This window comes from Jaculus jaculus, chromosome 1 (genome assembly GCF_020740685.1).
Source record: "Jaculus jaculus isolate mJacJac1 chromosome 1, mJacJac1.mat.Y.cur, whole genome shotgun sequence".
Lineage (NCBI taxonomy): Eukaryota > Metazoa > Chordata > Mammalia > Rodentia > Dipodidae > Jaculus > Jaculus jaculus.
In genome coordinates this window covers 153,694,915-153,716,694 of record NC_059102.1, presented here as the reverse complement: position 1 = coordinate 153,716,694, position 21,780 = coordinate 153,694,915, and the positions used below count along the sequence as shown (strand labels likewise).

General features: G+C 57.9%; 3 protein-coding genes across 17 annotated transcripts; all 3 read left to right on the top strand.

Annotated features, from left to right (window-relative positions):
- Positions 1-557: 557 nt before the first annotated feature.
- On the top strand, positions 558-6,952 carry Pidd1 (p53-induced death domain protein 1). 3 transcript variants are annotated; one of them, XM_045142383.1, is made up of 16 exons: positions 558-592; positions 1,409-1,791; positions 2,711-3,124; positions 3,484-3,639; positions 3,724-3,778; positions 3,894-4,095; positions 4,173-4,298; positions 4,404-4,583; positions 4,662-4,809; positions 5,071-5,206; positions 5,290-5,440; positions 5,529-5,652; positions 5,726-5,844; positions 5,921-6,034; positions 6,125-6,324; positions 6,551-6,952. In XM_045142383.1, the coding sequence occupies exons 2-16, from the start codon at positions 1,485-1,487 to the stop codon at positions 6,807-6,809; spliced, it is 2,691 nt and encodes an 896-aa protein (XP_044998318.1). In that variant the 5' UTR covers positions 558-592; positions 1,409-1,484; the 3' UTR covers positions 6,810-6,952. The 3 variants fall into 3 exon arrangements, with proteins under 3 accessions (XP_044998318.1, XP_004654234.2, XP_044998319.1); XM_004654177.2 differs by having other exon boundaries at positions 3,430-3,639; XM_045142384.1 differs by lacking the exons at positions 558-592; positions 1,409-1,791 and having other exon boundaries at positions 2,994-3,124; positions 3,413-3,639.
- Positions 6,953-7,945: 993 nt separating this feature from the next.
- On the top strand, positions 7,946-15,461 carry Slc25a22 (solute carrier family 25 member 22). 11 transcript variants are annotated; one of them, XM_045134297.1, is made up of 12 exons: positions 8,433-9,359; positions 9,867-9,919; positions 10,301-10,371; positions 10,958-11,124; positions 11,253-11,378; positions 11,605-11,660; positions 12,537-12,627; positions 13,100-13,218; positions 13,326-13,494; positions 13,585-13,739; positions 13,826-13,901; positions 14,000-15,461. In XM_045134297.1, exons 4-12 carry the CDS (start codon positions 11,105-11,107, stop codon positions 14,151-14,153), a joined length of 966 nt encoding a protein of 321 aa, XP_044990232.1. In that variant the 5' UTR covers positions 8,433-9,359; positions 9,867-9,919; positions 10,301-10,371; positions 10,958-11,104; the 3' UTR covers positions 14,154-15,461. The 11 variants fall into 11 exon arrangements, with proteins under 11 accessions (XP_044990265.1, XP_044990261.1, XP_044990232.1 ...); XM_045134285.1 differs by having other exon boundaries at positions 10,301-10,393; XM_045134326.1 differs by lacking the exons at positions 8,433-9,359; positions 9,867-9,919 and adding an exon at positions 7,986-8,026.
- Positions 15,462-15,706: 245 nt separating this feature from the next.
- Positions 15,707-18,578, top strand: Cend1 (cell cycle exit and neuronal differentiation 1). 3 transcript variants are annotated; one of them, XM_045132975.1, is made up of 3 exons: positions 15,715-15,862; positions 16,337-16,537; positions 16,981-18,578. In XM_045132975.1, exon 3 carries the CDS (start codon positions 17,076-17,078, stop codon positions 17,532-17,534), a length of 459 nt encoding a protein of 152 aa, XP_044988910.1. In that variant the 5' UTR covers positions 15,715-15,862; positions 16,337-16,537; positions 16,981-17,075; the 3' UTR covers positions 17,535-18,578. The 3 variants fall into 3 exon arrangements, with proteins under 3 accessions (XP_044988903.1, XP_044988910.1, XP_044988916.1); XM_045132981.1 differs by having other exon boundaries at positions 15,721-15,862; positions 16,458-16,537; XM_045132968.1 differs by lacking the exon at positions 16,337-16,537 and having other exon boundaries at positions 15,707-15,862.
- The last annotated feature ends 3,202 nt before the right edge of the window (positions 18,579-21,780 follow it).

Genomic DNA, 21,780 nt, shown 5'->3' with positions numbered 1-21,780 from the left:
CAAATCTCTCTCAGCCTCCCTCCCATCCTTGTGAGATTGATGGGATGGAATGGGGGGGGGGGGGAGGCAGAGCCAAGAAGCCTGCCTGGGCAACTGGCCAAGAGAGCTTCCTATAAAGGAGGGTCATCTGAACTTAAGTAGGTCTGAGCGAGGTTTTCAGAGGCTGTCCAGAGGCGGCCCTTGGAGTAGGTGGACACCGGACGCTCATTTCTGGCTTCTAGCCCCTAGTGAGAGTGTAAGGCAGCGGCTGCCACCGCCCCCTGCCACCCCTAGCCTGAGAACGCACTTGGGGTCGCGACTGCAAAGTGAGGGCAGTCCTGCAGTTGCCAAGAACCCTTGACCCTGCAAGATTCCACGCGCGACGTCGGTGGCCCGACAGAAGGCAGGGGTCTGAGCTCCAGCCACGAGAAGCCCGGTGCCCAGGACCCCAGTTTTCGGCCACGGCGCGCTCCGACCCGCCGGCCCGGGGAGGGGCGGAGCCGGAGACACCGCCCGCCCGGAAGCGCGCCGGCGGGAACTGGGCGCCCAGCGCGCGCAGACGGGCGCCGGCACCGGCACCGGCACCGGCCCCGGCGCGGCCGGAGCCCTACAGGTAGGCGGCGGGCGGCGGGAAGTGTGCAGCGGAGAGGACGGGACTAGGACGGCCCCACGCCCGCTGAGCCTGAAAGACGACCCCCACACACACACCGTGGTGCGGGCTGAGAGTAGTTGCCCCGGGTGCGTCCTCCAGGATCCACGATGTGGGGTCCCTGCCGCAGGACCGCAAAGTCCCCAAAGCTTTCTCCACTACTTGCTGAAGCTCTGAGGCACCGCTGCCGTTGATAAAGTGCCCTGGATCCTCCCAAAGCTTATGAGGGTCAAGGTTGAAGGTGTTTCTTTTCCTTTTTTGTTTGTTTTTCGAGATAGGTTCTCACTGTAGCTCAGGCTGACCTGGAATTCACTATGTAGTCTCAGGGTGGCCTCGAACTCTCGGCGATCCTCCTACCTCTGCCTCCCGAGTGCTGGGATTAAAGGCGTGCGCCACCACGCCCTGCTTGAAGGTGTTTTTTATTCCCCGAGCATAGGGACAACTTGACTGGCCTAAAGGTTGGATGGCCAGATTCCAGACTTTGGGATGTAAAGGCTGTCTCCTCCTCCCTTAAGCAGGGAACACCGGGCTTCCCTGAGAGGGCATCTCCATGCCTGGTGCTCCTCAGCCATGGGAGTCAAGTTATCCAATCTTATTTCCCTCCATCCCCTATGGCTGCCTAGTGACCACAAGGTCTTATCTCTGTCCCTGTCCCACCTGGGCCTTGGGCTCTGTGGACCAGCGCTTAAAGGGCTCCCTGCCTACAGCCCAGTAATTGTTGCTCGGATAGCAGAAGGAGCCAGCCTTCACTTCAGCCTACTCCTCCCCCTGCCTCTGCAGCCTCCCTGGGTCCTGCCTGAGCAGGCCTGTTTGGCGAGCTGGGACATGTCTGGCCCCAGAGGACCATCAGTGGGCGATGGCTGCAGCATTGGAGGGGCTGGAGCCAGGGGAAGCCACTGCAGAGGATGCTGCAGAAAGACCAGCCGTGCAGGCTGTCGGTTCCGGGATTGGCACACCATCTCTTTTGGCTGGGAACCAGCTAAATTTGGACCTGTACCCTGGGGGCTGCCGCCGGCTGCTACACCTCTGTGCCCAGCAGCACCTGCAGCTCCTGCAGGTAGAGTTCTTGCGGCTCAGCACCCACGAGGACCCTCAACTGCTGGAGGACACACTGGCCCAGGTGCCGTGGAGCCTGCTGCGCCTGCGCTCTCTGGTCCTCAAAGGTGAGCTCCCTTGCTCCTGACCCTGTCTCCATCTATAGCCGGGCTCTGCTGTAGATGCTCCTTGGTTCGTATAGGCAACCTTGGGCTGGGGAGATGGCTCACACTTCCGAGCACTTTCTGCACAAGCATGAGGACCTGAGTTCAGCAGGGCACGGTTGCATAGGCCTGGAACTCTAGCACTGAGGTGGGGTGGGGGCAGGAAGGTCAGCCAGTCTAGCGGAAACAAAAAATGGCGAGTGAGAGATCATCTTGCAAGGAAATAATGCAGGAAAGCAATAGAGGACATTCGACATCCTCCTTTAGCCCTCACACACATTTGTAAGGGCTTCTCCACACACATACGTATATACCACACCACACATACTACTTCATGCATGCTACACACATAGACACACACACACAAAAGGCAACCCTTGGAGCCGGGCGTGGTGGCGCGTGCCTTTAATCCCAGCACTCAGGAAACAGAGGTAGGAGGATCACCATGAATTCAAGGCCACCCTGAGACTACATAGTCAATTCCAGGTCAGCCTGGACCAGTGTGAGACCCTATCTCCCGGGGGTGAGGGGGAGTCAACCCTTTGTCCAGCCCTAGATCCAGATCTCTCCTCCCTGTGTGGCCCTTGCCCTCAGCCTCATTACCTTCCTCCCCAGAGTAAGGCTGGTGGGTTCTATAGCTCCTGAACCCTCGAACCCTAAAGCTGTCCCATGAGGTATTGCTGCAGACTCCAGTTGTTCCTGGGTAGATCCTGGGTGATGCTGTAGCTGGTGTGGGCCAGTGGTCTCCATCCCTGCCTCCCTCTATCTTAACTCTTCATTATCTCTATCCCTGTTGGGCAGGGATTAAAGGGAAGCCAATACCTCTCCAGCACTTTCTCTGGCTGACAGGGCTGAAATGAGTCTCTGACTCCTCCACTTCCAGGAGGACAGAGCCGGGGTGCCCTGGGTGCCTGCCTCCATGGCACCCTGACCACGCTGCCTGCTGGCTTGAGTGGCCTGACCCGCCTGGCACACCTAGACCTGAGTTTCAACAAACTAGAGACATTGCCGGCCTGTGTTCTGAAGCTGCGTAGCCTGGACGCACTACTGCTGTCTCACAACCGCCTCTCAGAGCTACCCGAGGCTCTGGGAACCCTACCCACTCTCACCTTTCTCATTGTGACACACAACTACCTGCAAAGGCTGCCCACAGCACTGGGGTCCCTGTCTACCCTGCAGCGTCTTGATCTCTCTGAAAATCGTCTAGACACCATACCCCCTGAGATTGGAGGTCTGAGCAGCCTTATTGAGCTCAACCTGGCCTCCAACCGGCTGCAAAGCCTCCCGGCCTCCGTTGGTGAGTAGCTACTATGCCTGCCTTGGTTACTAGCCAAGGGTGAGTAACCCGCAGCCACTGTCTAGACTCCTACTCCCACCGAAGCCCCTGCAATCAGGGCTCTTAGCCCTGTACTCCCTGGCCTGGTCTGTAAACTTTCACTGCTCGCAGGTGGCCCCTCGGCTGCCCTCCCACCTTCCTGGTCTCAGACAGTCCCACCATGGGGTTAGAACCTGAAACTCATAGCATGGGAGTCCTGTCATGGTGCCCAGGGCCAACCTGAGTGGATGGCCCTCTGCCACCTCTAAGCTAGTGCCTGCCTGCAGTGGGGCTGCGGTCTTTGCGGCTCCTCGTTTTGCATAGCAACATCCTGACCTCAGTACCTGCTGGCCTGGCCCACCTCCCAATGCTCACTCGGCTCGACCTGAGGGACAACCAGCTCCGGGACCTGCCCGCTGAGCTACTGGACGCTCCTTTCGTGCGCCTGCAGGGGAACCCCCTGGGAAAGGTCTCTCCACCACCCGTTAGTCCTGCAGGTAGGCTTGCTGTGGGACAGGGCCAGACCACAAGGAGGGTGCAGGAACATCACCATTCTGACAACCTGTCTGTCCTTTGCACAGACACACTCCAAGTGCCAGAAATGCCCAGGCTGTTCTTGACCTCAGATTTGGACAGGTACTGGGGGGAAAGAGGGTAGGTAGAACTACCCCATCACCCTGGTTGCACCAGGTCAGCTTGCTCCAACATACAAGTCTTATCTGTGTCTGCCCTCCCACCTCTCCTTGCTTAGCTTCCTCGTGACCCCCAATGGCTGCTCTGTGACCCTGGCCTGTGGCGTCCGCCTGCAGTTCCCAGCGGGGGCCACCACTACACCTATCACCATCCACTATCGACTGTGGCTGCCTGAGCCAGGCCTGGTCTCCCTGGGTCCTCATGATTTCCTGCTTAGCGGTGTCCTGGAGCTGCAGCCACATGGGGTGTCTTTTCAGCAGGCATGGCCAGGATGGATGGGGGGTGGGCATGTAGGCCCAGGCCTGGCCCCAGTCCTCACATCACCATTGCCTGGCAGGACGTGAGCCTGTGCCTGCTCTTTGTCCCCCCACGGTTCCGTCACTGCCGTGAGGTTGTCATCAGAACCCGGAGTGACAACAGCTGGAGTGACCTAGAGACCCACTTGGAGGAAGAGGCTCCCAAGGTGAGGGCTACCTAGGCCCATGGGGAGAGGGAATACAGACCACTCTGACCCTGTCCATCCGTGCACACTGTCTCAGCCCTGACCCTATTCCCCCACATGTCCCAGCGGCTCTGGGCTCGCTGCCAGGTGCTCCACTTCTCCTGGTTCCTTGTGGTTTTGCGCCCTGCATCTAATGCCTGCCTGGTGCCACCAGAGGGAACACTGCTGTGCTCCTCAGGTCATCCTGGAGTCAAGGTCATCTTCCCCCCTGGAGCTACTGAGGAACCTCGTCATGTCTCTATGCAGGTATAGTTAGGGCTGCACCCAGGGTGGCTGGTGGTGCCCCAGCACATGGGGGGACACTCAAGTGGCTTTTCTGCCCAGGTAGTGCGTATGGCTGGCCGAGAGCTTCGAGCCCTTCTGGGAGAGCCAGAGGCCTCCGTGAGCCCTCTCCTGTGCCTGTCACAGAGCGGCCCACCCAGCTTCTTACAGCCAGTGACTGTGCAGCTACCTCTGCCCCCTGGTGTCACAGGTGAGACCGCCAAGCCATGGGGCCAGGGATTAGTGGTAAGGACAGTGCTTAGAAAGCAAAGCCACAACCAGAAGGGCTTCAACTTGCTGTCCCTTTTTGTTTTTTTGAGGTAGGGTCTCACTCTAGCCCAGGCTGACCTGGGATTCACTATGGAGTCTCAGGGTGGCCTCAAACTCATGGCAATCCTCCTACCTCTGCCTCTCGAGTGCTGGGATTAAAGGTGTGCGCCACCACGCCTGGCTGCTGCCCTTTCTTGCTCAGGCTTCAGTTTGGACCGTGCCTGCCTGCACCTGCTGTACCAAGCGCCTCCAGCAGACACCTGGGACGACATCACCACTCAGGTGGCACTGGAGCTCACGCATCTGTATGCACGCTTCCAGGTCACACATTTCTCCTGGTCAGTGCTCTCCCCCAGCTGCCTCAGCCCCTCACCCCCGCCCCCCCGTGTGTATGGCTGCTGTTTACCCCCAGCTCTCCCAGGTACTGGCTCTGGTACACCACCAAGACCTGTGTGGGGGACCTGGCACGCAAGGCCTGGGAGCGGCTGCGACTACACCAAGTAAACCTCATCGCACTGCAGAGGCGCCGGGACCCCGAACAGGTCCTACTGCAGTGCTTGCCCCGGAAGAAGGTGAGAGTAGCAAGAAGATGGTGAGGTGACCTGAAGGCCAGAGTGGATGTAGGGCTGTGGGCTTCAAGCCCTGTGGGTGCCCCTGCAGGTGGACGCCACCCTGCGGCGGCTGCTGGAGCGCTACCGTGGCCCTGAGCCCTCGGACACCGTGGAGCTGTTCGAGGGCGAGAAGTTCTTCGCCGCCTTTGAGCGGGGGATCAGCGTGGATGCTGGTAGGTCTCGCTGTCTGAAGGGCCCTGGGTCTGACCCTTTGGCCTCTCCTCCTGAGTCCTGTCCCCACTCCAGACCGTCCAGACTGTGTGAGTGGCAGGATCTGCTTTGTCTTCTATTCGCACCTGAAGAATGTGAAGGAGGTGTACATCACCACAGCTCTGGATCGGGAAGCTCAGGCTGTGCGAGGCCAGGTAGGCTAATGGCGTAGGGCCTCCAAGGTGCCTTGGCCAAGGCCAGAGCTCTGAACTCTACCTGATCCCTCCTCAGGTGTCTTTCTATCGGGGTTCAGTACCTTCAGAGGTGCCCCAGGAGGCTGAGGCTGCCCGTCAGAGGAAGGGCACAGATGCCCTGTGGATGGCTACTCTGCCCGTCAAGCTGCCGGTGAGGCTGGAAGGGAGTGGACAGAGTTCTGAGGTGACCAGCGATGTGTGAGTGTGTGGTCAGGGTCACTGCATTCCCTCTTCCTGACAGAGACTCCGGGGATCTGAGAGACGCGGGCGTGGAGCTGGCCTCTCCCTGCTGCCTCTGAACCTTGGCGATGCTGAGACTGGTTTCCTAACTCAGAGCAACCTGCTGAGTGTGGCAGGACGCCTGGGTTCTGACTGGCAGGCTGTAGCCCTGAACCTGGGCATGCCCTACCGAGAGCTACAGCGAATCCGGCATGACTTCCGGTGAGACTCCCCCACAGTTGCAGCCTCAGGGCGGCTCCTTCTTGCTGGCTGGCAGAAGTTTCTTCCAGGGAGGGGAGGTGGGTGCAGGGCAGATTCCCAGGCTGGAGGGGGAGGGTCTGGCCACCAGTAGCTCAAGGAGCAAAGAATTCCTTTTTGAGGTAGAGCAAGCCCTTGAGTGTGGTGGGTGGTGACAGGGGGGTGGTGACCACCCCCATTTCTCTCCAAGAGATGACCTGGATGGGCAGATCCGCCACATGCTCTTCTCCTGGGCTGAGCGCCAGGCTGGACAGCCTGGGGCTGTGGGGCTCCTGATACAGGCCCTGGAGCAGAGTGACCGGCAGGATGTGGCTGAAGAGGTGCGTGCCATCTTGGAACTTGGCCGCCACAAGTACCAGGACAGCATCCGGCGCACAGGCCTGGCCCATGAGGACCCCACCCTGCCTGGCTCCTCAGCTTCACAGCCTCCAGAACCTGCCCAGGCCTAACTCACACACTTTAGCTGGCCCTTGACATGCTGTGGCTGATGGGCAGACTCCCCGCCCTTCTGCCTTCTGTGTTGAAACAGTGCCTCTGTGTGCAAAACAAACAAACAAAAAAACCCTGCACTGTTCCATCGGCCATCTCAAAAGCTTGCCTGGTTTATTTAATTTTAATTTAATGTTATTTGGGTTTTTTTTTCCCTTAAATATATTTTATTTATGTGAGAGAGAAAAAGAGGCAGAGAGAGAGAAAGAGAATGGGTACACTGGGGCCTCCAGCCACTACAAGTGAACTTCAGATGCATGTGCCCCCTTGTGCATCTGGCTTATGTGGGTCCTGGAGAGCCGAACGCGGATCCTTTGGCTTTTCAGACAGACGCCTTAACTGCTAAGCCATCTCTCCAGCCCATGTTATTTGTTTTTTCTGGGATAGGGTCTCACAACTAGCCCAGTCTGACCTGAAACTCATTCTGTAGTCCAGGCTGCCCTTGAACTCATAGCACCTACCTCTGTCTCCCGAGTACTGGAATTAAAGCATGCACCACCATGCCTGGCTGGATTTATTTAATTTTTGAGGTGGTCTCACTATGTCTCCCAGACTGGCCTCCAATTTGCAGCAATCCTCAGAGCTTAGTTTATTTGTAGGGTGGAGGGGAGAGGTGTCTAAGTGAACTGAGGCCTGTTGCCTGCTGGGAGGGGTGGTTCACCCAGCTATACCCTGTCCTGCCCTCTTGTAAATCCTCATCTTTCTCAGGGATGGGTAATCCTGCAGCAGGAATGGGTACATACAAGTCATCTAACTGATAGGATGGTGCATTTGCCCTGACCCATCAGCATTCAGATGGAATAGTTTCTGAAGAACACTTGTCATTCTGGCCCAGGGTACATGCCCCCCCCCCATACACATCAAGCTCCCTATCACCAAGGACCCTGCCACCTACTCAAAATGAATTCTGGTCCCTACAGTGGCCAGAGGCTAGGAAGACCAGAGAAAGGCCTTGGAGGGTGGTCTGTGTTCTCCAGCCCCTCTAGCTGGGGAGGCTTTGGGCCAGGGCCCTGTGGCTGATTGTAGTGGCCACGGCGGCCAGGAGGGGGAGCCGCAGGTCGCGTGTCGGGCCGGGGGCGGAGCCGGCGCGCGGCCGAGCAGAGACGCGCCTTTCAGCCTAGGTACAGGCCGGGCGCGCGGCTCAGCGGGGTGGCGAGCGCGGCGGCGGCAGAGCGCGGTGAGTGCCCCCCCCAGCCCCGGCGGCACCTCACCCCCAGCCCCCGGATCCCGGCCAGGCTGCGAAGCCAAGGGGTGTCAGAGCAGACGGGTGTAGGGTGGGGGGAGTGCCAAGCACTCGGACCAGGCGGCTCCAAGCGGGACCTGGACTGGCGGATGCTGCGATCCGCTGTCCCCCGGGTGTGGGAGGCCGTGCTCGGCCCCGGCGATGCCGGGCGCGCTCCACACACGCACACGTGTCCCCAGCGGGGTGGAGGACGGTTTGGGGGCCGGAGCCCGGGAGCAGAGGTCGGGGAGGGGATTGGGGGGGGTCGCACACGAGCTCTCGCTGCACGTGTGTGGATACGTTTGCGATCGGAGTCGTTGTCGCCTGAGCCTCTGCGGTGGGATCGGGACCTCATCTGGCCTGCAGCCGAGCGTGCGGCCCGCACCTCACTTCTCCTTTGTAGGCCAGTTGGGGCTGGGGGCACTTGCAGCCCCCCCACAGCTGGCGGGACCGAGCGACCCTGCCTCGGGAGGGGGTGAGGGGCACCGGTGGCGGAGTTCCGACTCGGTCGGCGCCCAGTCTTTTTTTCTTGGTGGTTGAGAGAGGAGCCGAGCAGGCTTCCTTCTTGGAGATTTCACCCTTGGGGGGTCCGGGAAGAGACAATATGATCCTCTGTATGCTTACTGGCTTTCTCCCAGTCGGCCTGGGTCCTTAGTTTCTTTTACTGGGCAAAGCTGACAACCCTGGGGCCTCAAGCAGCCTTGGTAGCCAGGTTTCTATGACAACCTGAGGGTGCAAGGAAAGACCCTTGATGGGTGTCTCAAACTGGTAGAAAGGAGTGAAGACCGAAGGAGGAGAATGAATCTAGAAAGTCCCCGGCCACTTGTCCCAGACTACAGAACCCCTCACTCTGAGCCCGGGAACCGGCCTCCCTGGTGCTCTGACCCAACTGCATGGCGTGGGGTGCTGGGCTGCCTGGGACCTGAGGTCTCAGTGTTGTTTGGCTCTTCCGACCCCCCCCCCCTTCTGACGGTCTATCAGGATGCCCAGACCTGAGACACAAGGGGTGGTGGGGTCTGGGGAGGAAAGGCTGTTTTGGAGACTGTAGGCTCACTATTCCCCCTAGGCTGAGCCCAGGAAGTGATAAGGCCCCCGGGGAGAGGGGAGCTGGAAGAGCTGACTGGCCAGCTTACACCTGGAACAAGGGGTGGGAGGGAGAACTCAGATCAGAGGTCAAGACCTTCATCGCAGATAAAGAGGGGTAGGTCTCCAATTGAGGCCCTGAGTGAGCCGGCGGTGGGGCAGAGGGCAGTGGGAGTGCCGGCCACATGCCCTCTGGACCTGCCAGGTAAGCAGGGCCCGGGGGTGGCGATGGGTGAAACCCAGGCACCCTTTACCTGCCCTTTTCAGAGAAGCATGCCTTCTTGTACCCTTCCCTGAGACATGGGGAAGGGCCCAGGACCCACTTGCCCCTCTCCAGACGCCTAGGCCATTGGATGCTGACCCATCTCTGTAGGGACACATGTCGGTGTCCCAATTCCAGAGCTACTCTAGACAGATCTAGGTTCAGCCCACAGGAACCTTCTGCATGGCCTGGAAGTATGGTGGCCAAGGGCTGGGGTGGGTGGGTTGCCTTGGATTCCCAGGCCCCGGGGGGGTGGGGGTGGGGGTGGGGGGGGTGTGTGTGCACTTCTCCCCTCTCTTCCCTCTCGAAGCTGCAAGGATTACCAGCTTGCCCAAAGTGAAAGAGAAAGTCCCCCCCTTCTCCCCCCACCCAGGCCCGCCCCACCCAGCCCTGCAGCCAATCCCTGCAGCCTCTTGTCTCCTCCCCTGGCCGGCCTTTTTATCTTCTCAGTGAGCCGGCTTGCCGGAGGGAGCTGTGGAGGAGCGAGTTCTGTGCACCTCGGGGTGAGCAGGACCCGGCAGGATGGGGATGAGGCAGCCAGGCCAGGCGAGGTGGTGGACAGGCCAGTGAGGTGAAGGTCATAAGTCCTCTGAGGGCCCTCAGATGGGTGGCAGCCATTTGACCCCACGGGTGGCAGCATTGCAGGTGCTAGCCTGTGACAGCTGACCTCTGATGGGGCCTACTGGGGAGGGCCCAGTACTCCAGGGGACCTTCCCCAGCTCAGTTTTTGTGACTGTCCCTCAGGGGAGCATCCTCATGTTGGCTCCCTAGCCCTGCTGCAAGTGGGGAGAGGCCCCCTTTCCCTTCACATCCAGAGGGGATGCAGTATGCCACCCCAGGATCCTTAAGGGACAGGCACCCTTCTGCTGCTCCTTCCCAACCAGGTCCTTAATATCACTGGGCTCCTGTGTTTGTCTGGAAGCGAACACTCCTCCCCAGGGAGGTAGAGAGGAGTGTGAGTAACTAGCTTGGACTGGGTGAGCATTGTGCTGCTCTATGGGAGGGGTTCTGTGGCCCAAAGCGGGATGCCATGGGAATAGGGCTACCTCAGGGTTTGTCAAACCTCTGTGGGCAGCCAGGGTTCAGCCCAGGTGGGGAGCCCTGGGACTCTAGGGAGGAGACCCCCATCCCATCCCGAAGAAGGTAGGTGCTAGCTGCTTCTGCTCTAGATTGGGGCCAGTCACCCAGCCTACTCCAGGGTCTAAGTACCATTGCTTCAAGAGGCGCCTGGCCCTTTAAAAGCTGGAGCTTGCCCCGTGTGCACGTGAGCATGTGCGTGTGTGAGCTGAGCGTGTGCGTGTGCAAGGCCTGCAGGAAGGACGCCTTGGGGAGAGGACTGAGGGGAAGCCAGGTGGCCCCAGGGATGGATAGCCTTCATTTCCTCACCCCATTCATGCACAGGGCACATTGATGACGCTAGTCCAGGGTGGGGGGGGCGGGGTGAGAGGCCCAATGCCCTGTGTGAGATGAAGGGTGGGGACCAGGGAAGCTTTTTCCCCTGGTAAGTCCCACCCTCCCCTCATACTTGTTCCCTCTTTCAGGTGTCCAACGCCTAGAAATTCCTCAGAAGGTGAGGACTGCCCCTCCCCCACCACTGCCTGCCGCAGCCTGCACCTCCGTGTCTGCACCTCCACCTCCACCCCCTGGCTCGGCTCTGCCTTCCGTCCAGTTTGGTGTGCTCAAGTTAAATGGCCGATAAGCAGATCAGGTCAGAATGACCCCAAGCCCAGACCCAGTTTTCAGTCTTGGCTTCCATACCCCCCCCCCAGCCCCACCCCACACTCCCCTGCCCCAGGTCTGGGGAAGCGGGTCCTGATATCTGCCCCGTCCACACAGCCTGCCGGCCAAGCTCATCAATGGTGGCATCGCTGGGCTGATCGGGGTCACCTGTGTGTTCCCCATTGACCTGGCCAAGACGAGACTACAGAACCAACAGAATGGCCAGCGCATGTACACCAGCATGTGAGTGTGTCCAGTGGTGGGGCAGCTTGGGAAGTGGGGTGAGGTTATGGTTTCTGCCTTTGAGCAGATTTGGCAAAGGGGAAACTGAGGGCTGGGCAGGCCTGAAGAAGATTCTGTCCAGGGCATGGCACTTGGCTTCTCTGTCGACCCTGGATAGTTGGGCCGGGCAGGGAAGGTACTGGCCCCTGACTCAGGACCATGCTCATCTCTGTCTCCTTGGCTGCAGGTCCGACTGCCTCATCAAGACCATCCGTTCCGAGGGTTACTTCGGCATGTATCGGGGTGAGACTCAGGAGGGGAGACATGCGGGCCTAGATGGCAGCAGGGGCAGGGCTGCATGCCGGGGCCTGGTTTGTTAAGTGTGGACATGTCTTGGGGTGTTGGTGGCACTTGAGCAGGCGACGGGTGTGTGTGGGGGAGCGTCAGCCAGGCTTGTGTGCTGGGAAAGCTGGATGTCTTGAATGACCAGGTCTCCACTGATGGGCACGTTTAGCTTCCCACCTGGACACCACTGCATCCCGCACTGGTGTGGCAGGACACTGGGTGGCTCTGTGTCTCCATCTTGGTGGCTGAAGTCTCCTCCCCTGCCATTAGTGATAGGCAGGGCTACCATTGAGCCTCCTGGAGGCCTGGGGGAAGGTATTATGCAAAGCAGCTTAGTAAACAGTCCTTGAGTGAGGATTTGCCCTGATGCTGTGCCGCTCTGTCTTCTGAAAGGCTGTCTGTACACAGCCTCTCCTGAGCCCTGACTAACACCAAGTCCGTTCAAGTGAGGGCACCTTCTGTCCCTAGAGGGAGGGCCACCCACAGACTCTGGTGGCCTGATCCTCAGTGCTTTTCATCGGAAGAGGCCTGTCCTGCCAAAATCAGAGACAGATGGAGGTGGAATGCTGGGGAGGGTGAAGAGACAGGAGGAGGAGGCGGAGGAGGCCACAGCGCCGCCCCATCCTGTCTGGTTCCCGCCTGCCTGGCACAAACTGAACCCATATGTGGGTGAGAGGGCAGGAGGCTGCAGCCAAGGAGTGCTGGGCAGGGCTTTGCCAGTCGGGAGCAAAGTGCTGGCCCAAAGCTTCCCTAACCAAGCCACCCAACAGGTCTACTCCTACCGAACCTACTTGTATCTCTCGGGCTTCACCTGACCCCCCACATGCCTTACAGGAGCCGCTGTGAACCTGACCTTGGTCACTCCGGAAAAGGCCATCAAGTTGGCTGCCAATGACTTCTTCCGACATCAGCTCTCTAAGGATGGGTGAGGGGTTGGGCCTACCTGGCTGCTGGGGTCCCAGGTCCTAGGGGAGAACCTGCGGCTATAGCACGTGCATGAACCTTCAGACTGACGTCAGCCCCATGGAAGCTATCCCAATCCTGTCCCCATTCATGGCTTCCTTGACCTTGTGAGGGTGTCTCTCCACTGCCTGCGTGAGCAGTTGCAAAGCAGTGCTGAGTCAGTGGCCATTGGCCCCCAGCCACTGCGTGCTGCCCGGACTTGGGGGCACCAAGCAGCTACCCCATCACTGCAAGGATAATTCCTAGTTCCTCATTTCTCTTTGTAGCCCTCTGTCTGTGTGGCCACCTGTCCTTTGGACTGGGTACCTATTGCCAGAGATCCTGAGGCTTAACCCTAACAGGGTCACATCTGCTTCCATCACCCCCCACCTTACACCCTGCGAGGCAGGCAGGAGGGGTTCTGGTCTTCCTCACAGTGCACTCCTCCCCTGCAGGCAGAAGCTGACTCTGCTTAAGGAGATGCTGGCCGGCTGTGGGGCTGGCACCTGCCAGGTGATTGTGACCACCCCTATGGAGATGCTGAAAATCCAGTTGCAAGATGCAGGCCGCATTGGTGAGGGGTAGGGGGGGAATTGAACCAGGGTGGGATCAACAGCTGGGCATTGTCCCCTGCCCTTTCTCCAAGCCAAGAGGAAGAGACCAGAGCCCCTTTCTCACCAGCTGCCCAGAGGAAGATTCTGGCTGCCCAGCTTTCACCTCAGGGGGGCACCCAACCGTCAGTGGAGGCTCCAGCTGCTCCTCGGCCCACAGCCACCCAGCTGACCCGTGACCTGCTGCAGAGCCGTGGTATCGCCGGCCTCTACAGGGGCTTGGGGGCCACGCTACTCAGGTGGGCATACGGGGCAGGTGAAGGGAAGAAGAGGTCTTCCTGTCCCTCCCCCTCCTCGTCCCACCAGCCCCTCTCCCTTCCTCTCTGCAGGGATGTCCCCTTCTCCATTGTCTACTTCCCTCTCTTTGCCAACTTGAACCAGCTGGGCCGTCCAGCTTCTGAGGAGAAGTCACCTTTCTATGTGTCCTTCCTGGCAGGCTGTGTGGCTGGGAGCACAGCTGCTGTGGCTGTCAATCCCTGTGATGGTCAGTGCTTGGGTCTGGGCGCTGCCCGGGTGGGAGCCAGAGCACTGGGTCTCCATGCTGACTTACACCCCTCCCCACCCCCGTAGTGGTGAAAACTCGGCTCCAGTCACTCCAGCGTGGTGTCAATGAAGACACGTACTCGGGGTTTTTGGATTGTGCCAGGTGGGCCAGCTCCCGTGGGCTAAGGCTTGGGGCTGGGGCTGGGGACTGGGCTGAGCTGTTGCTGGATATCAGTTGTGACTGCTTCTCCTCCTCCACAGGAAGATCTGGCGGCATGAGGGCCCCTCAGCCTTCCTTAAAGGCGCCTACTGCCGTGCACTGGTCATTGCCCCGCTGTTTGGCATTGCCCAGGTGGTCTACTTCCTGGGTATCGCTGAGTCACTGCTGGGGCTGCTGCAGAACCCCCAGGCCTGAGCCCATTGGCTGAGGTCTGAGCAGGGCGGCCAAACCTAGGTCTGAATGAGGAAAGGTCTCTCCCAGGCCTCCCTATCAACCAGGGAGGCAGGAGAAGGGTGCAGGGTCCATGTGGGTGGGTGAACATGCAGGCCTCTATGGAGTCCTGCAGGGACAACCATTGGGATCAAGGTCTTATTTATGTAGAAAATGCAGAAATCTGTACATTCCTCGAGCCAGTCCTTGACTCAGTCCTGCCTGGCCTGATCACCCCATGGGACAGAGCTGGTCTCTGAGCTGGGGCCCTCAGGCCTGTACTGGGCAGGCAGCCCCTACACCCGAGCTCACTGGCTTCTGTCTCTGAGGCTCTCCCTGGTCTACAAAGGGGACCCACAAAAAATTATTTATTGAATCTGCTGTGCCCATGTGGCTCTGCCTGTCCTCCGTCCATCAGTCCATCCACCCCTGCTGCTCTTCTCGCCTTGGCCAGGACCTTACGTTGCCTCCCCAGTCAGCCTTACAAGAGGACTGGGGTGTCCTGCCCCTATGTCAGACTAGGATTCCCAGGCTGGGGGTGGGGTGGTGTCACACACCCAGTTCAGATTCCGAGGGCACCCCCACACATGCTCTAGGGGACTTCTGTTGGACCTTTGGGCCCCCACCTCATGCAGAACCCAATTTTTGTGAGGTCTGTGTGCACCTTTGGTGGGGGAAGGCTGTGCCCCCTTGCCACCAGCTGCCATGCTACATAGGGATGGGGCTGTGGGTACTGCTGCCCCTTGCCATGAGGCTAGGCACTGTGTGTTCCTGCGTGTGTCCCAGGCCCAATATTGACCCTTTCCAAGAATTTAGTCCTCGTTTGGCCTCTCTTCTGATACCCTCACCCCGGGATTGGGATTGCCCCGGGGGCAGGGGCAGATATGAGGGTCAGCATGGGTCCTGGGGTTCCTTCCTCCGTGGGTGCTCCAGGCCTCCCACCCCCAGCCCTGGACCTTAATGTATTGTGAATTAAGGCAGGCACCGCCCCCTGCCCCCCCCCCCCCGGCCATGTGATTGTGTTGGTGATTGACTCTGAAGTGCTGGTGCTGTGTCCCTTAAGCCTGGCCCCCCTCCGTGGAGGCCCCTTCCCAGTGACACTACCTGGGGCTCACAGCTGGGCCCCCAGTTCACGGTTGCTCCTGGGAGCCGCCCCTCCCATTATGTCTGTACCTTGAAAGCTGCTGCTGTTGGTTGCTTACAGAATTATATTTTTTCTTTTGAAGAGTTTTAAGAAGTTGTAACTTTTTGTGTCTTGTCATGTAAGAAGATAAAATAAATATTCTAAGTAGATGCTTTGTACTGTGTCTGTACTGTAGGGCACAGAGGGCCTCCTCCCAGGGCTCCTCCCCCCCCCCGCCCATAGACTTTAATTGGCCAGGTGAAATCCGGAGGTGGGGCGGGGCTAATCGGCCTAGTCCTGCAGTCTGAACAGGGTACCAGACGACAGACTAGCCGCCTCCTTAGAGATCTATAGAGGGCCCTGGCCAGGGGAGCCCCACCCCCATCCGGGGATTCCCAGTGGGGTGGGGCGGGCGTGGCTCTTCTGACGCAGCCGCAGTGGGTCCTTGCATCTTGCTCCGGAGCGGTGCATTGTGGGAAACTCCTGAGTGCTCTTTGGCGTCTGCAGCCACTGCCTGCTGTCATCACGCGGAGGGAGTGCGCAGCACCGAGCTGGAGGCCCGACGGAAAGTGTAAGGCAGCTGGGGCCCTGCCGAGGGCGGGCAGGGACAGGGGACCCTGGGTCTTGAGGCTATGTCATGGTAGCCTGGCCTTGAAGGTCATGGAGTTGCATGTAGGCACCTTGCTCTCCCAGGCTCAGCAGCTCTCAGGGGGTGAATGGGCTGGTGGGGGTTGTAGAGGGGATGTAAGTGAAAGCCAGAAGTAACTGGGAGCCCAGACTTCCTGCCCTTTGTAAACTTGATGCCTACTGGCCGGGGCCCTCTGCTGAACCGCAGATGTGGAGAAGCCAGGGTTTCTTGGGAGGTGGGCAGTAGCTAGGCCTCTCTTGGGGACATCACATGGTGACCTTCAGGTGACCTTCGGTGAGGTCACTGCACCTGGGAAGTGGTGAGGAGCCTGAGCTCCAGCGTCCCAGAGTGGCTTCCCCATTCTTGGGATGTTTGTCCTCCCAGGGTGGAGGCAGACAGGTGGCCTTGGTCTTCCAGGCAGGACCCACTGTGGTGCAGAGTGGCCAGGCCTCAGTCTTCTTCCCAAGCCAGGACAGAGAATCGGGCTGAGGCCTTTCCTACTGCCCAGAGCCTATTGTCTGCCCTGACCCACGCACAGGCCCACCCTAAGCTCCTGCCTGAGACCCTCTCTGAGCTTTGAGCGCAGGCAAGGACCTCCTGCCCTTGAGCTGGATGAAGGTGAGGTTGGATTGGGGAGAGGTCATTATAGCTGAGCTGGGTGGGGCAGATGGCCAACCAGAGGCTGGTTTAACTCCATCTTATCACTTCCTGGTCTTTATGGTCCTGGTGACCTAGACCTCCTTGCCACACTTAGAGCAGACCCTGGGCTCCTGCCCGGCAACCTCCTCTATTTGCACTCTGGCCAAGCTGTGACCCAAAGCCCCTCAGCATCCTGTCTGTCAAACAGCAGCAAGCTGTTCTCGTCAGGGCTCACCATGGCTTCTGCCCACCTTTCCTTGAGCCCAGGCCCAACATATGTGGCCAAAGGGGCCTCGAAAGAGGTGGGACTGAACCCATAGGAGGATCCTGGGCTGGGACACCTGGGGAGTCAGGGATGGGTTTCTCCATGGGGTGTGTGGTTAGAGGGTGTTCAGGAGGGGCTCACTTGTGTCTCCTTCCAGACCCATATAATGCTCAGGGGTGAGCTGTCCTGAGACACTGTGGTCCAACCTCCTGCCTGTCACACACACCCAGTCCAGCAGTCAGCACCACTACTATGGAGTCTCGGGGAAAGTCGGCCAGCAGCCCCAAACCAGACACCAAGGTGCCCCCGGCTACAGCTGAGGCCAAGGCCACCTTGGCTGCTGATGGAAAAGCCCCCTTGACCAAGCCTGTGAAGAAGGACACCCAAGCAGAGAAGCAGGAACAGCCATCGGCCCCTGTGCCAGCCCCTGCCAAGAAGACACCCGCCAAGGCAGACCCCGCACTTCTCAACAACCACAGCAACCTGAAACCAGCCCCCACAGTCCCGGTGGCCCCCAGCAGTCCTGATGCAACCCCAGAGCCCAAGGGTCCTGGGGATGGGGCCGAGGAGGACGAGTCCAACACCGGGGGCCCAGGGGGTCGAGGTCCCTGGCCCTGCGAGAACTTGACCCCCCTGCTGGTGGCTGGGGGTGTGGCTGTGGCAACCATGGCCCTGATTCTCGGTGTGGCCTTTCTAGCCCGGAAAAAATGATCCCTGCTGTCTAGGTGGCGGCACAGAGCCATTTGCTGTACAGACCCGAGAATATAGTGCATGCAAGAACATAGATAATTATCTATACACACACATACATCACACACACGCGCGTGCGCGCGCGCGCGCACACACACACACACACACACATATATATACATGTATACCACACACATCCGCGCAGCAGGAGAGAGACAATGAGCCCACCTCTGCCAACCCCAGAATGCCTCCTCCCAAGCTCTGGGGCAGGATCCCAGCCCTGTGATTTGCAGGGCTAGGCAGGTGGAGCTACAGCATGGAGCAGCGGGCTTGGCCTGGACCAGGTGGCTGGGAGCAGCAGAGAAGGAAAAGACCCTGGGTGTGGTCCACCCGATGGGCTGGCCTCTGAAAGACAGGTAGTGGAGTGGGGTGGCCCTTGTGGAGACATTAAAGGGTGCAGCTGTTTCTCTCCCATTTCTGCTCTTTTGTGCAGCTGGAGGGGGTTCCGATGAGGCGGGCAGTCATATCTACACAGCTACCTCCACCCCACCATCCCTGCCCTGGTTAGGTGAACTTGGGAGCCCTCCCCCCACAAACCAAGTTCCTCTTTTCCAGCTTGTACCCTAGAAGAGCCCCTAAGGCTGAGATCACTGCACTTCCTGCCCAGAGCAGCAACTGTCCTGGAGGTGGCTGAAAGGATGGTACTGAGGCAGGGGAAGACCTATGCCACAGCTCTGTCTGCCCAACAACCCCCCCAACAGACTGCCCCTCCTGCCTGCACCCAGCACCCTCTAACAAGCGTATAAAATGCAATAACACAGGTAGAGTAGAACCGCCCAGTGGGTGGCTGCCACGCATCACCCACTGCCTGCAGGAAAACCCCCTGCGCAGGCCACCCCGTAGCGCATCTGTTCCTGGCTCGCCCCTCGGTGCGGTGGCAGTGGACAGGCTTCTGGAAGGCGGCAGTGGGCACTAAGAGAACATTGCCGTCACCTGGCCAGTGGCTGCAGGAACCCTAGGCCCAAGTGGAGGCTGAGTCTGAAATAAACTCTGTTGTCTAAAGGCTGGGCTGGTGTCCTCACCTGTGTGTGGCTGGGAGGGGCAGACTTTCTACCTGGGAATGGGTAACACAGAGATTCACTGACACCCTGGGCTTTCCAGGGAATGGGTCGGAGGAAGTCCAAATATCCCTCCCTGCTCTGCTTCTGGTTGGTTCTGCCCACCTGGACCCCTGCCCTCTCCCAGGTGCTCTGACCTCCCTGGGAGCCCAGGACCAAATGGACACCCAGGGGTGTAGGATGAGCCCCCAAGTCTGAGCAGCTAGCCACAGTGTGTGTGTGGGGGGGGGAAGGGGGGCGCAGGAGGCTTCATTCTTCAAGCAGACCTTACCAGCAGGGAGGGACCCTCTGTCTTCCACAACTTTCTGAGCCCCTTCTGACCTGCTGCCCAACAGGTGGGGGTGGCCCATGGTCCCAGCTATGGGTGCACCTGATGAGGAGAGGGCTATAGGGTGTAGGACCCACTCCTGGACCCCTCCACTTCACCTCAGGGGCAGCTGGGAAGCTGGAAGGTGAGAGCTATCTTCAAGGCTGAGGAGGGATAGTCTTTCCCATCCAGACTCTTGGTATTCACCCTCCCTAGAGCAGCAGCCTTCCCCCACTTCCACCATCCCAGGCAACTCTAGACAGCCCCGACGGAGTAAAGATACCTCAAATGGACACCATGCCCTTGGCCAGACCACCCCTCCTGGGCTCCCCTTGGCAACTGCCTGCACAAACTGCCTTCCCCAAGTCCAGGAGGCCACCTGTCTACACCAGGCCCTCCAGCTCACTTGTCCCACACTTGCCCCCTCCTCTGGCTCTCCAGTCTCCTAATTTGTCCACCCTGTGGCTAGTACCTTAAAACAGACAAGTGCTTTGAGGCACTTTATTGAACCCGAGCACTTGGGAGGCAGTGGAGATGCCTGGGAAGAGTCTGCCACATCCTTCACAAGGTGGCTTTGGCCCTCTGATGCTGATATCATTTCTCCCACACAACTGCTGTTTGTTTTTTGTTTTTCGAGGTAGGGTCTCATTCTAGCTCAGGCTGACCTGGAATTCACTATGGAGTCTCAGGGTGGCCATGAACTCTGTGATCTTCCTACCTCTGAGTGCTGGGATTGAAGGCATGTGCCACCAAGCCCAGTTTACAACTGCTGCTTTTTAAAATATTTTTATTTATTTGCAGGCAAAGAGAATGGGTGTGCCAGGGCCTCTTTCCACTGCAAACCAAATCCAGAAGTATGTGCCTCTTCTCGTGATCTAGCTTTCTGTGGTGTCCAGGGAGTTGAACCCAGGCTTGGCAGGCTTTGCAACCAAGTGGCCCTAACCACAGCACCATCTGTCTCCCGGCCCATTTACTTCTTTATCTATTCTCTGTTAAAATACACTTAGCTTGTTGAAGTGTTGGCAACTGTAGAATCTTGGTTAGATGATATTGTTATCTAGTGCAACAATCTTGGAATGTGCTCACACTTGATCAGCTGAGTATTGTGTGTGCAGTCAGACAGGCTCTTAAAGTATTTCTATCTAACCAGAAACCTAATGGCCTCCAGCCTCAGTGAACAGACAAGCCCCCTTGCTGCCCCACTTGAGATACCATGTGCTCTTGGTCACACTTCTAAGAACAGTCTGTTGGAACCTGCACCTGCCACCAGTGACTATAGCTTCATATTACTTTGTAAAGATCCTTTCTTCATTTTTCTGTGTTTTTTTTTTTGTTTGTTTGTTTTTAAGGTAGGTTCTTGCTCTAGCTCAGGCTGACCTGGAATTAGTTTCAGGATGGCCTCCAACAAATAATGATCCTCTTACTTCAGTTTATGGACTGCTGAGATTCTGGGATTAAAGGCATGTGCCACCATGCCCAGCTTTTCTTCTTCTTCTCCCCGCCTTCCTCCCCCCCCCCCCCGCCCCCAAGATAGGGTTTCACTCTAGCCTAGGCTGGCCTGGAATTCAGTATGTAGTCTCAGAGTGGCCTTGGCCTCAAACTTCCTCCTACTTCTGCCTCCCAAGTACCTGGCTTCCTTCCTTCCTTTTTTTTTTTTTTAAGGAACTTTATTTGAGAGAGAAATAGATGCAGATAGAGGAGAATGGATGCGCCATGGCTTTCAGCCATTGCAAATGAACTCTAGACGCATGTACCACATTGTGTATCTGGCTTATGTGGGTCCTGGAGAATCAAGCACCTTAACCACTAATACATCTTTCTAGCCCCTTCTTTTCTCTTTTTTGAGGTAGGATCTTGCTGTAGCGCAGGCTGATTTGTAATTCATTATGTAGTCTCTGGGTGATCCTCCTACCTTTGTGAGGAGTCCTATCCTGTGAGGCTCTGTTATTCCTGGAATCCAAAGTGACTGCACGCTTAGGAAAATGACTTCTCTCTGGGCCTTCACCCTTGAAGGGGTAAGATCAGTTAGACACTCCTAGAGTGATTAACATGCTGACTGGCAAGGGGGAGCAGGGAACCCAAAACAAAGGAGACAAATACAACATGAAGGTAGAGACGGCAGGCTCTCATCCTGTGCTTAATCACTACAGCAGTTACCTTCTTTCCTCTGGGATCAAACATCCAACCAGAAACAGCTTTATTTTATAAAGGGTTTATTTATTTAGTATTTATTTATTTTTGTTTTGTCGAAGTAAGGCAGGGTCTCACTCTGGTCCAGACTGACCTGGAATTACTATGTAGTCTCAGGGTGGCCTTGATCTCACAGCGGTCCTCCTACCTCTGCCTCCCGAGTGCTGGGATTAAAGGTGTGCGCCACCATGCCCAGCTACGGTTTATTTTATTATTATTTTTGTTTTTTGAGGTAGGGTCTCACTCTAGCTCAGGCTGACCTGGAATTCACTATGTAGTCTCAGGGTGACCTTGAACTAACTGATCTTCCTACCTCTGCCTCCTAAGTACTGGGTTTAAAGGCATACAGCCCCTCACCCGGTGGGATTTTGTTGTTGTTTTTGAGGTAGGGTCTCACTCTAGCCCAGACTGACCTGGAATTCAGTATGTAGTTTCAGGAGCCCCAAACTCACAGTGATCCTCCTACCTCTGACTCTGAGCTGGGATTAAAGGCATGCACAACTTGTCTGGAATAAAGGGTTATTTTGGTTTACAGTTATGAGGGGAAATTTCATCATAGCAGGGAAAGCAAGAACAGACAGCAGGCATCACATCTTGTCACGTCAGGCGGGAGCAAGCAGTAAGGGTGAGCCAGCTAGCTTGTGCTTTTGGA